Source organism: Myotis daubentonii, chromosome 9 (genome assembly GCF_963259705.1).
Source record: "Myotis daubentonii chromosome 9, mMyoDau2.1, whole genome shotgun sequence".
Lineage (NCBI taxonomy): Eukaryota > Metazoa > Chordata > Mammalia > Chiroptera > Vespertilionidae > Myotis > Myotis daubentonii.
The window spans coordinates 44736758-44754760 of record NC_081848.1 but is presented as its reverse complement, the minus strand read 5'-3'; the positions used below and the strand labels follow the sequence as shown (position 1 = coordinate 44754760).

General features: G+C 35.4%; 2 protein-coding genes and 1 pseudogene across 2 annotated transcripts; all 3 read left to right on the top strand.

Annotated features, from left to right (window-relative positions):
* The first annotated feature begins 4450 nt into the window (after positions 1 to 4450).
* LOC132242124 (olfactory receptor 52D1-like) lies at positions 4451 to 5395 on the top strand. Its single transcript, XM_059711039.1, has one exon. It carries the CDS (start codon positions 4451 to 4453, stop codon positions 5393 to 5395), a length of 945 nt encoding a protein of 314 aa, XP_059567022.1.
* A 9229-nt stretch (positions 5396 to 14624) lies between these two features.
* LOC132241867 (olfactory receptor 52K2-like) lies at positions 14625 to 15575 on the top strand. Its single transcript, XM_059710827.1, has one exon. It carries the CDS (start codon positions 14631 to 14633, stop codon positions 15573 to 15575), a length of 945 nt encoding a protein of 314 aa, XP_059566810.1. The 5' UTR covers positions 14625 to 14630.
* A 1060-nt stretch (positions 15576 to 16635) lies between these two features.
* Positions 16636 to 16729, top strand: LOC132242487 (U2 spliceosomal RNA; annotated as a pseudogene).
* Positions 16730 to 18003: the final 1274 nt, after the last annotated feature.

Here is an 18003-nt window from a genome sequence, read left to right as displayed (position 1 = left end):
CATTAGGAAGGTTGAGAACCACTGCCCTAGAGTTTATCTCTCAGGCTTGCCTTCACTAAGCCTCCAGCAACTAGTTAATAACAGTTCACTTTCCTGCCTTGGCACTGTTTCTTATGGAGATTTCTGCTCTGTTAAATTGTGATTTTCTATCTTCACTTATTGATTTCTTTAATTTTGGGGGTAGCAGATCACCCTGTTGTACAGATATAAGAAGAGTTGTTGATTTTTCAATTAGTTCAAATTTTTACCTTTAAGGCAAAGTGTCAAGTTCCAACTTCTCACTTGCCAAACTGGTAAATTGAAGTCTACATCCTGGTGTTTTAATTCATTCTGACATTCTATGTGTTTTGACCAGAGAGTTTAAAGCATTTATACTTAAAGTAATTACTCATAAGGAAGGACTTACTATTGCCATTTTTGTTTTCTGTATGTCTTATAACATTTTTGCCCTTCATTTCCTCCCATACTGCATTCCTTTGTGTTTAGTTGATTTGTGTAATGACACCTTCTGAGTCCTTGTCATTTCCTTTTGTGCATATTTTATATTTTCTTTTTGGTTAGCACAGGAATTACACATAACATCCTAGTTTAATAACAATATATTTAAAATTGATAGCAACTTAGCTTCAATCACATACAAAAAGCTCTACTCCTTTGGAGTTCTACTCCCACATTTGGTTATTAATGTGATAAATTACATCTTTATGTATTGTGTACCCATTCACATCCTATCTAATAATAGACAAACATGGTAATTGACCGTACCTTCGCTATGCCTCCCATTGGCTATTTGGTGTGATATGCAAATTAACTGCCAACAAAATGGCAGCTAATTTGCATATACTGGCTGGGCGTGAAGACTGAAGACACTGTAGAAGAAAGCCAAGCAACGGAGCTGAGGTAGTGGAGATCGGTGGGGTAGGAACTGCAGAGACAGACAGGGCAGGAGCCGCAGAGAAGGGCGAGGTAGGAGCCCCAGAAATGGGCTAGGTAGGAGCCGTGGAGACGGGCGGGGTAGGATCCAAAGAGAAGGGTGAGGTAGGAGCCCCAGAGACGGGTGAGGTAGGCCCTGCAGAGAAGGGTGAGGTAGGAGCCACAGAGACGGGAGCAAAGCCCTATTATTGCAGGAATCCTCCTGCAACGGGCCTCTAGTAGATTTATAATTTTGCTTGTGCTTTTGTCTTTTGAATTCTGTAGAAGTATAAGATGTGGAGTTATGAACCAAAATTATGATAATGCTGGTTTTTCTATTTGTATATGTATTTATCTTTACTAAAGAACTTTCTATTTTTGTATATGTTTGAGTTACTCTCTAGTTTCCTTTAATTTCCACATAAAGGTCTCCCTTTAGTATTTCTTATAGAGCAGGCCTAGTGGTAATAAACACCTTTAGCTTTTGTTTTCTGAAAATACCTTAATCTTTTCCTCATTTTGGAAGGGTAGTTTTGACAGATACAGAATTTTTTATCCCGCCTCCAAACACTTCAAATATATCTTTTAACTCTCTTCTTACCTGCAAGGTTTATGTCTCAAGTTGATATTTGAATGCAGTTGACATATTTAAGAAAAAAGAATGTCTTCTGTGTCTTTTCAGTTCCCTTTAGAATTGGTACTCTTAACTGGTTGATAATTACTCAAAATACTGAGAGATAGTTATAACCCTAAGGGAATGCACAGGTACATTACTATCCCTAAAATTAAGAAGATTATGAATTACCAATAATACAAACACTCCAATGACTCCATAAGGACCTGTTTGTGTCAGGTGTTATTCCTGCTTTTCCTCTGAGATTACTACATTGATGTTTCTACTACGTATAGAAGCTCCATTTTTAGGTTGCTTCTTTGCTCTGAATCAGTTTCTCTCTGAGCTAATTAAGGCTGTTATGAAACTGGAGAGGGATGTAGAGAAAGAGATAGTCTGAGTAACCTAAATTATTTTTTAAGAGTATCTGGGACTCCCTTAAATAGCATCTTTTAAATTTTACAACTGACTTAGATTCAAGGTAAGAGATACAATCCTTTGAAACAGAGGAAATGAACATTTCTCATTCTCTATGAATGAAATGAATACAAAATTAGATTCTAGGAAGCAAAAGTTTATTTAAGGATATAATAGAAGTAAAAATGATCTCTCATTTGACCATATTTCATTTTGTATGAATCTATTAAGGAACAAAAATATGAATGCCTTATAATGTTTGGACTCAACTACAGGTTGGTATTTTTAGGAAGAAGGTATCACATAGATTATATCATGCATGTTTGTACAAAAAAAAAAGTGTTTCAGGAACTAGTGTATGTATGTGTGTTCACTTTACAAATATGTTTTGTAGTGCTCCGTATTATATTTGCTCTGACATATGCTTATTGAATACCTGAGTGACAGCCTTTAATCTAGAGATTGGATTATAAAATTTTCTATTGTTTATGTGATTATACATGAATATGTGGGGCCCTTCTCATCTCACTTGGATCTATCTTCTTGTAATCTTAGCATACCAATTATTTTAGATTTTAATTCATTACAACATGAATGTCCTTCCTGATGGAACTCTATATTCCTTTCTTTATGTGTGTGCATATGTGGATAGATTGATGATAGATAGAAAGATAGATATATCAATACCTATTCATCTATATTAAAATCCCATGGGCTGAAGTCATATATTCTTTACACTCCAACATAAGTGCTATCTATTCAAGAACGCTTTCCTTGATTAAATTAAATTTGTTTTCTTAATTTCACTTCTACATAATTCATTCTATCTTCCCATTTGAGGTAAGTTTTTGCCTTATAAATCACTTGCTTAAAGTTAAAGTGTAATTACTTATTTAAATCTCAATAGTTTGTTTTAAAAAGCCATCTTTGCATTGTCCAAGTGTTTTTCACTTAATAAAGCCCAGAAATGTAAATATAAACACCTAGATAATATTACTCCAGTTAACGGCATTTGGAGAAGGTAAGTGTGTTGGCATGATTCTGGAAAGCATAGGTATCTCTATGCAAGTTCTTATTGATGCCTATTATATTTACTGTATAACAATTGGTTTGAGACAGAGAAAGTAGATTTTTCTTAAGTGTTAATGATAGTACTATCCAAGTACTGAGTACTGCCTTGAGGGTAGATGGCAAAAACAGGAAATTAGTAACCAAGATTTTCTCTACAACTGAAGTATTTGTGGTGACTGAAGAGTACTTTCTTTTTCCTTTTTTTTTTTTTTTAACCCTTCCACTTTCTGCTTCATGCTCAACTACTTTATTCCAGGGAATCTCTGCCGTGGAGATTTGACATCATTGGGTCAATTTGCCAATTCAATGAGTAGACTTCTGTGCATGGTTTAGAATGTGGGTTTCTGGATCAACAACTGAAAAGGCACAGGTAGGATTTATCTGCACAGTGAAATTATCTTTGTCTAAGACAATGAAGATGAGAAGGTAGTGAGTGGGGTTAATGTTAAGAAATAAACTATCCTTAACAAGATATAGTGATATAAAAAGAACTTAATATATGCCTACTTCAAGGGAACATGATAGAAGAAAATAATAAATCAGAATATTTTATTTGTCAGATTACTAACAGATGCAGAGGGGAAAATGAAAGGCTGAAGATGCATTTTGAGTTAATCCTATTTCAAAAGCTATGCCAAAAGACTTCAATATCATGTTCAGACAGAGAGAGACAGAGACCACTTATTTCTTTTCTTTTCTTTTTTTTTAAATATATTTTATTGATTTTTTACAGAGTGGAAGGAAGAGAGATAGAGAGCCAGAAACATCAACGAGAGAGAAACATCGATCAGCTGCCTCCTGCACATCTCCCACTGGGGATATGCCCGCAACCAAGGTACATGCCCTTGACCGGAATCGAACCTGGGACCTTTCAGTCCACAGGTCGACGCTCTATCCACTGAGCCAAACCGGTTCCAGCTTTTTCTTTCTTTCTTTTTTTTTTTTTAAAGAGACCACTTATTTCTAGTCCCATTTAAGGGTCTTTTAAAGAATGCTCTACAATTTTCACAAGGCCTCTGATTTGATCACTGCCAGTTATGGAAAATTCACTCCTATAAGAGAATTACTGTATGAGAGCTTAAAGGAGAAACATAATAACTTCTCAATAAATATTTGTTGAATTAAGGACAAGTATGACTGCAGATGGAATATTTTACTGGAAATGAAAGGACAAAGTGACTAATAGGTTCTGAAATGATATAAGTATTGTCTTTCTATATTTCTAAAAACAATAATTTGGTATGCTATTACTAATTTTATTAATCTTATTATAGTGACTTTAAATACTCCAGATTATGAATTTGAATTGTTTTTAACAGCACATCATTAATGGCCCTTCTGAACAAAATCTCCATGTTTTAAGGACCTGGTTGTGATCATCTTGACATAGCAACTTTATCTTCAGAAGCACTGATAAAAGTCAAAGAAAAAATCATCATGCTTCCTCTCAACACTTCTCTTCCCTCCCCTGTCACCTTCTTGCTGATGGGCATCCCAGGACTAGAGCACCTGCGTGTCTGGATTGGGATTCCCTTCTGCTCCATGTACATAGTGGCTGTGGTGGGGAATGTGACCATCCTGGCTGTGGTGAGGGCAGAGCGAAGCCTCCATGAGCCCATGTTCCTCTTCCTGTGCATGCTGTCGGTCACTGACCTGGTCCTCTCCACGTCCACGCTGCCCCGCATGCTCTGTCTCTTCTGGCTTGGAGCCCAAGACATTGCCTTTGATGCCTGCTTGGCCCAAATGTTCTTCATCCACAGCTTTACTGCCATGGAATCAGGCTTCTTTTTGGCCATGGCCATTGACCATTATGTGGCCATTTGTCATCCACTGCGCCATAGCACCATTCTCACCCACGTTCACATCACTATAATGGGTATCATTGTGGTGATTCGGGGTGTAGCCTTCTTTTCTCCACATCCCATCCTGCTCAAACAGCTGCCCTACTGCAGGACTCGAAGAATTGCCCACACCTACTGTGAGTTTATGGCTGTGGTGAAGCTGGCGTGTATGGACACAGGAGCCACCAAACGTTACAGCCTCAGTATGGCTACAATCATCGGCTCCTGTGATGCGGTTCTCATTGCTGTGTCCTACACTTTTATTCTGCGCTCTGTATTCCGCCTGCCATCGCGAGACGCTAGCTTTAAGGCTTTGGGCACGTGTGGATCCCACGTTTGTGTTATTCTAGTCTTCTACTCCACAGCAGGTTTTTCCATTTTTACTCACCGTTTTGGAAAACATGTGCCTGCACATGTCCATATTTTTATTGCAAATATGTACCTTTTGGTGCCCCCTTTTCTCAACCCCATTGTGTATGGAGTAAGGACCAAGAAAATACGCGAACGTGTTCTTAGGATACTAATGGTCAAAGTTGCTTAATTTTAGTTGGATCAATCAATAAAAGAATTGGTTCAAGAATAAATGGGGATAATGTAAGGACAACAACTGCTGTCAATCTCACAAACTGAATTGCATTTACCACCAGAAAGGTATTTTATTTATTAGATGTCTATAAATCCCAAAAATTCTAATTTGAGAAGTTGTTTCAGCTTTTTTATTTATTAAATGTTGGAGAACAAATTAATTTCCTCTTAGGTATGTGTTTTTTAGAGGGTGATTACAAATACAGAGTAAACAGTAAAGGAAGAGGAAAAAGAAAAGTAAATAATAGAGAAAAAATTTCCAGAGAACTTAATGATGTCCAGTATATACCTGGCAATTTGAAGCCATTTGATTATGTGTGTAACTGTGATTTCATAGAATAGGTGATCAGTGTTGTATCTCCTCTATAATGCAATCAAATTATAGAATTATTGTTCATTTAGGTAAAGGAGTAGAAATAATATTTAAATATTAAATGATATTGAGCAAATGTCTCAACAAACGAACTTGAATTGGTGTGAAGGCTCTAGTTTTAGTATTAAGGCTGACCCATTTTCTGGAGAAATTTTGATAGAGGAGGAGTGTATTTCTTAAAATAAGTTAATATCATGAAGTTTGTTGTCTGTTAAAATTGAGGTCATGAATTTCCATTTTGATAAATACTAGTCAATATTACCAAATTACCAGGCTACCATGTGCATTGATTCTGCCTCATTTATTAATTAGATGACTTGGAATCCAGTATCAAGAAACAAGATCTGAAATTTCTTATTAGCAACAATGTTGAAATATTGTCCCAGTACCAGGGACTTACATGTTCATTGACACTAGATTCCCAACCCAGTTATCTATTTCTTATTATTTTTTTAAAAATATAACCTAAAGTCTGTGGACCTGTTTTATAATTTGGATATGTAAAAATTGTGCTTTGATATTTATGCTTTGAAACTTTTTATCTCCCCTTGCTTATTATCATTAGAAGCTCACACCCATCGTCAAACATGCAGACTAACATCTCTGAATTCACCATTCTCGCTTCATAATTCAAATATGGGGAGAGTGTGAAGCTTTTAATTTTGGAGTACCAGAAATATTTGATAATCTTTCTTTGACTTCCTAATAGATGTGCAAACTAACATTCTTACTGTGTTAGAATTTAGACTTCATGACATTTTTTCCAGGTAGTCTATTCACTTAATATTTAAGTATCCAGGCTTTATAGTTAGACTGCTTCAGGTCAAGTCTGGTATTCATTGCTTGGCTAGCTTTATTGCTATTTGATTCCCCTTCCCCTCAATTTTATAATATTTAAAAACAGAGATAAAATAAGCATCTACCTCATATAATTGTATAGCAATTAAATGAAACATATAAAGAAGATCGGTGCTATGGCATAGAGGAAACAAAATAAACCATATTTAAATTCTTCCACTATGACTATAATTTTCTATGTTCTGTACCCTTTGTTTAAACTGCTTTAAGAAATACCATATCTTATTTAATATGATAATGGGCACAAATAATACCATCTTTGCAATTGTGTATTATTTGTATTTTTGTTATTTATATAAAGAATATATTTGATTTCATTCCCTTTTAGCCATTTATTTGGTAAATCTACTAACACCTCAAAAACAAAACAAAAAACAAAACCCCAAAACAACACCACAACTTGTGTTTTAGTTCCTTTGCTGTATATTATGTTTTTTTCATAGTATGCCATATATTGATAACTTTAAGCTCTTCTGGAGAATAGGATAGCTTTAATGCAGTGCAACAGAACAGTGATAAGAATATAGTAATTACCTTTAATGTCTTTTGTTGATAAAATCATTTAATCATTCATTCAATTATTTATTTTATTAAATTTATCGGTGACATTGGTTAATAGGATCATATGTATTTCAAGTGTACATTTCTATGATACATGACCTGTATATTGCTTTGTGTGCCCACCATCCAAACTCAAATCATCTTCCATCACCATCAAGTTGGCTCCCTTTACATTTCACTGCCCCCCACTCCCTTCTTTCTGGTAACTCATATGATCTATGAGTTTCAGTTTCATATCCCACATATGAGTGAAATCATATGGTTCTTAGTTTTTTTCTAACTGACTTATTCCACTTAGCATAATATACTCAAGGTCCATTCATATCACAAATAGCAGTATTTTATCTTTTCTTATGGCTGAGTAGTATTCCATTGTATTTATGTACCACATCTTCTTCATCCATTTGTCTATCAATAATACTTTGGTTGTCTCCATGTCTTGGAAACCATGATTAATTATACAATGAACAAAGGGAAGCATACATCTTTATGCATAAATGTTTTTTGAGTTTTTCAGGGAGATACCCAGAAGAGAGATTGCTAGGTCATATGATAACTCCATTTTTAATTTTTTTGAAGAACCACATACTGTTTTCCATTCCCACCAGTGTGAATGAGGGTTTCTTTTCCTCCACAAACTCTCCAACACTTGTTATTATCTATATTGTTGATAATAGCCATTCTAACAGGTGTGAGGTGGTTGGTATCTCATTGCAGTTTTGATTTGTACTTCCCTAATAGCGAGTGAAGTTGATCATCTTTTCATATGTCTATTGGTCATTTTTATGTCTTCCTGGGAGAGGTGTCTGTTCACATCCTTTGCCCATTTTTAAATTGAATTGTTTGTTTGTTTGGTATTGAGTTGTATGAGTTCTTTATACTTTTGGTTATTAATGCCTTGTTTGCAAACTAAACTGTTGTTTCCAAATATCACCTCCCATTTGGTTAGGTGCCTTTTTGTTTTGTCTTTTGTTGTACAGAAGCTTTTTAGTTTGATATAGTCCCATTCATTTATTTTTGCCTTTACTTCCCTTGCTTTTGGGATCAAATTCTAAGGCCAAGCTTCACACGTTTAGTACCTATGTTTTCTTCTATGTAATTTATTGTTTCAGATCTTGTATCTTAGGTCTTTAATCCATTTTGAATTAATTTTTGTACCTGAGCACAAACTGTGGTCTAGTTTCATTCTTTTGCATGTGGCTTTCCAATTTTCCCAGCACCATTTATTGAAGAGACTTTCTTTTCTCCATTGTGTATTTTTGGCTCCTTTGTCAAAAATTAGTTGCCCAAATACATGTGGTTTTATTTTGGGGCTCTCAATTCTGTTCCATTGATCTGTGTGTCTTCCAGGACGTCCCTGGGACTGACTGTTCACAGAGTGCACCCTTTGCTCCAGGAGAAAAAAGCGATTCTGTAGCACCAGTGGTCAGATGTCCAGACAATGTGCTCCTCAACCTCACACCAAGGGTGACCTAAGCGAGTTCTGGGCTATGGGTTGGCAGAGTTCTGTGACTTTGTTTCTCTGCCTGAATTGCTGAGAGTCCAACAGTCACAACGGCACCCCCATGTTCTGGCCTTGCCCAGGTAGTTGGGGTCAGCTGCAGCTCGCACTACTCATCTCTGCGGGAATGCCCAGGGAATCTCTCTGGTCCCTCCAGCTGAAGGGAACATTAGCCATAACTGGATTTGTTCCCTCTCCCACCTGAGCTCTGCTGTGGGCTCCAGGCAGCAGGGCTGTTTCTATGGCTCATCTAAGCCCTTCTCTCCTCTCCCCTTCCCCTTCCATTCCCACTTGTCCACCTTCAGATGTTTCAATTTGTGGACCTTTTGGGCATATTTCTGCATTGAGCAGGGAATCTTTTGTTGAATTATAGCTGTTCAAGTTGTTGAAACTTTAAGGGGAGAGACCAAGGGGATTTCTTACATTGTCATTCCTCTGACATCACTCACCATTCATTTGTTTATAATGTGTTCAAAAAATGTATTTTAAATAAGTTTAGATTTATTTGGACTAATTTTTGTAACCCTGAGATGTATCCCTCCATTACCATTAATTCAATCATTTTTCTTCTTTTCCCCTGAGACAAAAATAAGTATGAAGAGACCGTAATTAAGCTACTTAGAATCCTTTGATAGCAGGTGTATCTGGCAAACATAAACTGACTCATCTTCTGTTAGGGCAAGTTTTCTGCAGCTTTCTCTGCCTGTTCAGGGACGCCTTTCTACTCTTTTATCATATGAACTAAGGAGATGGTGTCACATTAGGGTGCTCTAGACCCATGGTTGGCAAACTGCGGCTCGCAAGCCACATGTGGCTCTTTGGCCCCTTGAATGTGGCTCTTCCACAAAATACCACGTGTGGGCACACATACAGTGCGATTGAAACTTCGTGGCCCATGCGCAGAAGTCGGTTTTCGGCCTGGGAGAGTCTAGTTTGAAGAACTGTTGATATTTGGCTCTGTTGACTAATGAGTTTGCCAACCACTGCTCTAGACTAAATTGTTAAGAAAACAGGCTATATTTTGTTTGATGGCATTTGCACATGCTCATATATGCTATTCTTTTATACCTTTTACTAAAAATACCTTTTACTGCCAAATGTCACTATAATACCCTTCACATTCTTATTTATAGAGCAGCTCACTGTATAACTGAAAAAAAAGCCTCTCCTGATATTTATCATTGCTAATATGTATTTTTATGTTAATAACAAAGAAAAGTCCATAAAGTTCTATTCACCTGTCTAACTAATATCTTCACTCATGTTATTAGCATTAGTATGGAATGTAACTAAAGAGCATTTCACTGGTGTGGTTTTTTTTTTATTGTGGTGAAATATACATAACATAAAATTTATCACTTTAACTGTTTTTAAGTGTATATAGTTCAGTGGAATTAGTACTGAGCTATACTGTTGTGCAACCAGCCCCACCATTCACTTTCAGAGCCTTTTTTATCTTCCCCAATTGAAACTTCATATTCATAGAACACTAATTTCCCATTCCCACTTCTTTACATACTTTGACAACTGCCATTCCACTACTGTCTCTATGAATTTAGTTATGCTAGGTACCTCACAAAAATAGAATCACAAAATATGTGTCCTTCTGTGACTGGCAAGCTCACCTAGCATTATATCTTCAAGGTTCACCCATGTTTTAACATGTGTTAGAAATTTCTTCCTTTTTAATGTTATGTGAATTTATTTTTTTTATCCACTCATCCATCTGTGGATGGGACTTGTGATGTTTCCACCTTTTGCTATTGTGAATAATGCTGCTATGAACATACAACAATCTGTCTAAATCCTTGTTTTTACTTCCCTGGGGTATATACTCAAAAGTGAAATGGATGGATCACATAATTCTATGTTTAATTTTTTTTTAGTAATTGTCATGCCTTTTTCTGTAGCAATTATATCTCTTTACATTCCTCCTAGAAATGCACAAATGTTCTTTCCAATTTTTTCACATCTACACTAATAATTTTTCTTTCTTATTTTTAATAATAGCTATTCTTTTAATAATACCATTCTGAAATGGTATCTCATTGTGGTTCTAATTTTCACTTCCTTAATAATTAGTGATGTTAAGCATACTTTTGTGTGTTTATTGGTCATTTGAACATATTTTCTGAATAAAAACCTATTCAAATTATTTGCCCATTTTTTAATCCAGTGATTTTTTAAATTGTTGTTGAGTTTTAAGATTTTTAAAATATATATTCTGGATATTAATTGCTTATCAAATATAAGGCTTGCAAATATTTTCTCTGATTCTCTGGCTTACCTTTTCACTGTGTGTATAGTGTTCTTTGATGCACAAAACTTTTTAATTTTGGTGAAATCCAGTTTATCAATTTTTACTTTTGTTGCCTTTGTTATATCCAAAAAAATCTTTGTCAAATTTAATATCACAAAAGTTTTCTTTCTTTTTCTAAGAATTTTACTTCTTCTGTTTAGATTTTGATCCATTTTGAGGTTGTTTTGTTTTTTTGTCTGTTTGTTTTGTGTGTTGTTTTTTACGTAAGATAAAAGTCCACCTTTGTTCTTTTGTATGTAGATATCTGGTTGTTTCAACCCATTTGTTGAAAAACTGCCTTTCCCTCACTGAATGGTCTTGGCACCTTTGTAGAAATTATTCAAACATCCTTGTAATAGTTTATTTTTGGGCCTTTTATTCTATTCAGTAGTCTACATATCTGTTTTTATCCCAGTTAGATTACTATAGCTTTCTAGTAAGTTCCATGTTTTTCAAGATTTCTTTTTGGATATTCAGGATCACTTGAGAATTCATATGGATTTTTATATTTCTACGAAAACTATCTTTGCAACATTAATAGAAATTGCACTGAATCTGAAGATCAGTCTAGGTAGGATTGGCATATTAACAATATTAAGTGTTCTAATCCATGAACACAATATGTATTTCCATTTATTTGTGTTTAATTTCTTTCAGCATTTTTTGTAGTTTTCAGTGTATAAATTTTAATCTTAACTTCAGTTTATGCCTCTTATTTTTAAATATTATTGTCAATGAAATTGTATAATTTCTTTTTCAGATAGCTCATTTAAAGTGTAGAGATATGCAACTGTTTTTGTACATGATAATTTTGTAACTTGTAATTTGATAATTTATTTATTAGGTCTAGTGTGTGTGTGTGTGTGTCTGAGAAAGGGAGACAGATCTTTATAGTTTTCTTTTTATAAGGTTATTTTAGTTGCAAACATATAATATTACTTTTCCAATATGGATGCCTTTTATTTCTTTTTCTTGTCTAATTTCTCTGGCTATGATTTTCAGTATTATGTTGAACACAAATAGTAAAAGTGGGCATTCTTGCTTTGCTCCTGACCGTAGAGGAAAAGCTTTCAGTATTTCATCGTTTATCACAAAGTAGTTCTGAGTTTTTCATATATGACATTTTTTTCTATTGAGATTGTTGGTATCTTTTGATTATTCCCTTTCTAATATTTTTAAAGAGATAACTATGAGGACAACACTCTATCATTTCTTCAACTCGATGAATCTCTGAGGTAAATAGCACTATTATTATTATGAGTGGCATCTGTGTTAGAATCAAACCAGGAAATATTATTTATTACAGAGCATCTTTAATACACTTAATTATTTACACAAATTATAGAACTTCAGATAAACCCAATATTTGACAGTGAAGACTCCCAGAAATTAGAAACCACAAAAATCCACAACAACTCTAGCCAGCAACACACAGAGGCACCACTAGTTTAATCGCATCTCAGAAATACGAGTCTCTCACTAGAAGCTGAAACCCTGCAAGTACCCTCTGGCAAAATATGGAGCCATGGAATAGATACAGTTGAAGAAATAGAGAAATAGAAAGAATTGTCCTAGCACATTAAACAAACCCTGTCTAAAGAGAGATGATCTATGATCCTGAGAAACATAGCCTGTAATGTTCACTTTTCCTGAAATACAGAGCACAGGAGAATGAGAAGGAACATGTATGTAGCAAAATATATACAATCATTGTGTAGCATCCCAACTAAAACACACATAATAATGCTTTTATAAATGGGAATAATGTATACAACTGTATTCAATCTAACAAATTTCAGGGGAAATCAAGAGTAGAAACATACTATAAAATATCCTGGAGCTTCAGTTGATTTTCAGAACTAAAACTGATTCAGGTGAATTATTTAAGAATATCTAGAGGCATGTAAAAATTAATATAATCACCGTGATTATTCATAAATTCATTGCTCCAAAATATCCTTTACTACTAGCTCTCATTACATGTGTTGTAAGAAAGCTTTTAGTGCTTAAAACCATGGGTACAATAAACCAATGATCTCACAAGACCTGGAGTCCAGATACTATCTCCTATTGATGTCTAAGCTCAGAATTCAAGTGGCATGGACACCATAAGACTGAGTCCAAAAGACCAAATTGTGCCTTTTGAGACTGAGATTAGTGAAACTGCCTACAATCAAATAGCAATCTCAAAAGAGTCTATACATAGGATATTCCTTGCAGGCCTCTGCTCCCCTAGGACAAGAAATGTAATGGGCCCTGTTGTAATTATATCCAATATTATGCAGAGCCTCAAGGTAAGTACTGAGACCATCTACTTAACCAGATTATAGACAGAGGAGCTGTGAATAAGATGAGAAGGGACAATTCACTGATAAGGGAATGGTGGAGCCTAGGCTGAAGGTCCTAGGTCCAGTCACAGCAGTGAAGATTTAGCCTTTGTGGTTGTCTGAAAGATGGCACAATTTCTTGACTTGACAAAAAATAAGGTAGAAGAAGATTAACTTAATATTTAAGCTGAGATGTATGTGTTGTTCATAATTTTTGTTAAGCTAGCCTTAGAATTTAGTCTTGAACTACAATTACTAAAAACCATATTTGTTTTTATTAAATTTTGTTCTATTCATACTCAAAGGATGCCTAATATTATATAAGCTTATTATATACAAATATTTGAACCAAAGTAATGATTTATCAATTTAAAATTTAGGATTGTTAGGATACCTTTCCAAAACAATATATCCCAATACACACTTCTGATAACCTGCTATCTTGAGCCAAGAGTTGCGTTTAAGTTTACTTGGGAAGCAAAAGTCAGCACCAAGTGTATTGTATGACTGAAGAATATATTATGTACCTTCTGGCAGAATTTAATTGATCATTTTAAAAAGAGGACAAATATCTAGTAACCTGAACACCAGCACTTTCCAGACTTAGCCATTTTCTATATTGGATTATCTTCGCAAAGTGATTTCTTACCATTCTGTTTGGCTGATTTTATGAAGATAAGGCTCCTTCCTTTATTAATTCAATTACTCATCTTCCAATATAAGATCAGTTTTGTCCTCACTTCTTTATTGAGCCAATTTTTCTTTAGTATTCCCAACATCTCCTTTCTCCTTATAACAATTGGTGCAATCTTTGGGAGGTGGTAGCAGGAGTTAAATATACAAATTGTTGATTTCATTCATGGTGATTGGGCTTTTATTTTTTGGCTGTTTAAAATGGTGGGAAATTCTATTTTGGTATTCAGGAATATATCGACACTTCCTCTAAAAACTACATAATATTGCTAAAATGTATGTAGCCAACTGGATAACACTTTATGAAAAAAAAGAAAAAGTAGAGGAGAGAGAAAGAGAGGAGGAGAAAAGAAGGATAGAGAATTCCTTTCTACTACTTTTCTTACCCCAAAATCAGAGCCCTATGTATTGATGCATTGAGAAAATTTATTGCTGAAGAAATTAATTCAATAGCCAGTTGCATGTTATTGGATGTTAAGATATTTCCCCAGCCATAACAGTAAAATGTTGGCCTTATATATTTAAAATCTTTATGATGTTTAATTTGGACAGGATCATGGAATATCCATTGTTTGGATAATGGCAGGTTATAACAGGACCAGTCTTCAACCAACCATCTTCCTACTGCTTGGAATTCCAGGATTGGAGGCTGCCCACAAATGGATTTCCATTCCTTTCTGCCTGGTCTACCTACTGTCACTGATGGGAAATGTTGCCCTTTTATTAATTGTCAAGACAGACCACAAACTGCATGAACCTATGTACTTCTTTCTATGCATGCTCTCAGTGGCTGATCTGATGCTTACTTCTTCTACACTTCCCAAGATGCTCAGTCTCTTCTGGTTCAATGACAGAGAGATCTACTTTGAAGCCTGCCTCACACAAATGTATCTTATCCATTCTCTGTCTACTATGGAATCTGGATTTATCTTGGCCATGGCTTTTGACCGATATGTAGCCATCTGCCACTCACTAAAACATTCCACTATCTTAACACCTACAGTGATTGTAGGCTTGGGTATGTTCATTGTCTTCAGAGGCGCTGTCCTCCTCAGTCCACACCCTTTCCTACTGAGGTGGCTTTCCTACTGCAAAACTAATGTCATCTCTCATACTTATTGTGAGTTTATGGCCCTGATAAAGCTGGTTTGCACTGAAACCAAGATTCGGAGAGCCTACAGCCTAATTGTGGCATTCCTGACAGGGGGATTGGATTTCATATTGATCATCTGTTCCTATGTCCTTATTCTCTTCACTGTCTTTAATCTTCCATCCAAAGCTGCCCGCCTGAAGACCTTAAGTACCTGTGTCTCCCATGTATGGGTCATCTTGGTGTTTTACACACCAGCCTTTTTCTCTTTTCTCACTCATAGATTTGGTCACCACATTGCTCCACATATCCACATTTTTATAGCCAATATATACCTTCTCGTTCCACCTATGATGAATCCTATTATTTATGGTGTTAAAACCAAAAGAATCAGGGAAGGATTCTTTAAATTGTTAGCAGTCAAAAGTGTTTGACTTTGCAAGGTTTGTGATTCCCCAAATCACCAACAAAGATGAGAGTTTTTATTAAACAGGAAATGTTGAAAATGAATCAGCATTGCCTTGAAGTAGAAAACTTTTCATCTAAATTTTGGATTAATATTGGATAGTAAAGATTGGTAAGTATATTGACTTCAGTGAGCAGTAGCAATTATAGCAGATACAGAAGAAGTAGAAAAAATTAGAGCAAAACTTTTAATTATTAGTATTATTTATCTTTCCTAACCTTGTATTTAGTATAGTCTTTGGGACTTAAATAACCATGAATATCTTTATATTGAAATAATTTTAATTTTAATGAAGTTTAATTTATCTAATTTTCTTTTGAGGATCATGCTTTTTGTGTCATATCTAAGACTTTGCCTAACTTGAGGTTATGAAATTTTTCTGTTAAATAATTCTTTGAAAACTTTATGTAGTTTGAGATGTGAGATTTAGATTAAGGTTCATATATAATGCAAAGGTAATAATCCATAATCTCTGGTTGTGAACTTGAGTCTTAAATAAAATAATATACATTAATAATTCTGAACATAATAAAATGTAATTACCCCTTTACACAACAAAGTTTTCTAATGTATATTTTACCCTCCTAAATAAAAAAATAGTAGGTTTTTTAAAAAAGTATGTACCCAAATCCTGTATAATAAAAGGCAAATATGCAAATCAACCAAACAGCAGAACAACCAGTCACTATGACATGCACTGACCACCAACGGGCTGACGCTCAACACAGGACCTGCCCCCTGATGGTCAGTGCGTTCCCACAGGGGAAACACAGCTCAGCCAGAAGCCCTGAACTGGGCTCATGGTGGGCCTGCAAGCTCAGCGGCAGTGGAGGGAGCCTCTCCGGCCTCTGCAATAGCTTTAAGGATGTCCAACTGAGAGCAGGCCCACTCCCCACAGGAAACGGGCCTAAGCCATCAGTTGGATATCCCCCGAGGGCTTCCCGACTGTTAGAGCGCGCAGGCCAGTCTGAGGGACCCCCAAGTGCACAAATCTCATATACTGGGCCTCTAGTAATAATATAAAAGTAATCGCTTCTCGGCTTTTTGGCTAAGATCAAGTGTAGTATCTGTTCTTATCAGTTTAATATAAAAGTAAAAGTAGCAATATATATATGACTACACTAGATGAGATAATAAAGTAGTCAGGTTCTTGTACTTATGCATAGAAAAATGTGAATGCGAAAGTTATAAATTCTGGAAATCCTGGCATATTTTATTGATTACTCAAATGCCATGAGAAATATTGCATTTGGTGAGGTATCATATTTTTTTTAAAAAAAAAGGAATTTTTTTTCTATTTAAAAATGTTGAAAAACTTGTTATTCATAGTCTTTTTTTTTTTTTTTTTTTTTTTTGCAGGATGTCTTGGAACAATTTATTTCAGCCAAGCAAACACAGCATGGGCATTCTTGCACATGAGGAGAAATAAATGTATTGATGCAATGCTCCAAGTTTTCAGAAATGCCGTTAGTCAAATTTTCAGCATTAGCATTAGCCTGAAGCACTTAGCATGCTCTCTTTTTTTTTTTTGGTTGTTTGTTTTTGTTTTTTTTTTTTGTTTTTTGTTTTTTTCTTTCTTTCTTTTTTTTTTTAATTAAATCTTTATTGTTCAGATTATTACATTTGTTCCTTTTTTTTCCCCCCCATAACTCCCCTCCTCCCAGTTCCCGCCCCACCCTCCGCCCTCACTCCCCACCCACTGTCCTCATCCATAGGCACGATTTTTGTCCAGTCTCTTCCCACATCTCCCACACCCCTTTCCCCCCCAAGAATAGTCAGTCCATTCCCTTTCTATGTCCCTGATTCTATTATAATCAACAGTTCATTCTGTTCATCAGACTATTTATTCACTTGATTCTTAGATTCACTTGTTGATAGATGCATTTTTGTTGTTCATAATTTGTATCTTTACCTTTTTCTTCCTCTTCCTCTTCTTAAAGGATACCTTTCAGCATTTCATATAATCCTGGTTTGGTGGTGATGAACTCCTTTAGCTTTTCCTTATCTGTGAAGCTCTTTATCTGACCTTCAATTCTGAATGATAGCTTTGCTGGGTAAAGTAATCTTGGTTGTAGGTTCTTGGTATTCATCACTTTGAATATTTCTTGCCACTCCCTTCTGGCCTGCAAAGTTTCTGTTGAGAAATCAGCTGACAGTCGTATGGGTATTCCCTTGTAGGTAACTGAGTTTCTTTCTCTTGCTGTTTTTAAGATTCTCTCTTTATCTTTTGCTCTTGGCATTTTAATGATGATGTGTCTTGGTGTGGTCCTCTTTGGATTCCTTTTGTTTGGGGTTCTCCGCGCTTCTTGGACCTGTAAGTCCATTTCTTTCACCAGGTGGGGGAAGTTTTCTGTCATTATTTCTTCAAATAGGTTTTCAATATCTTGGTCTCTCTC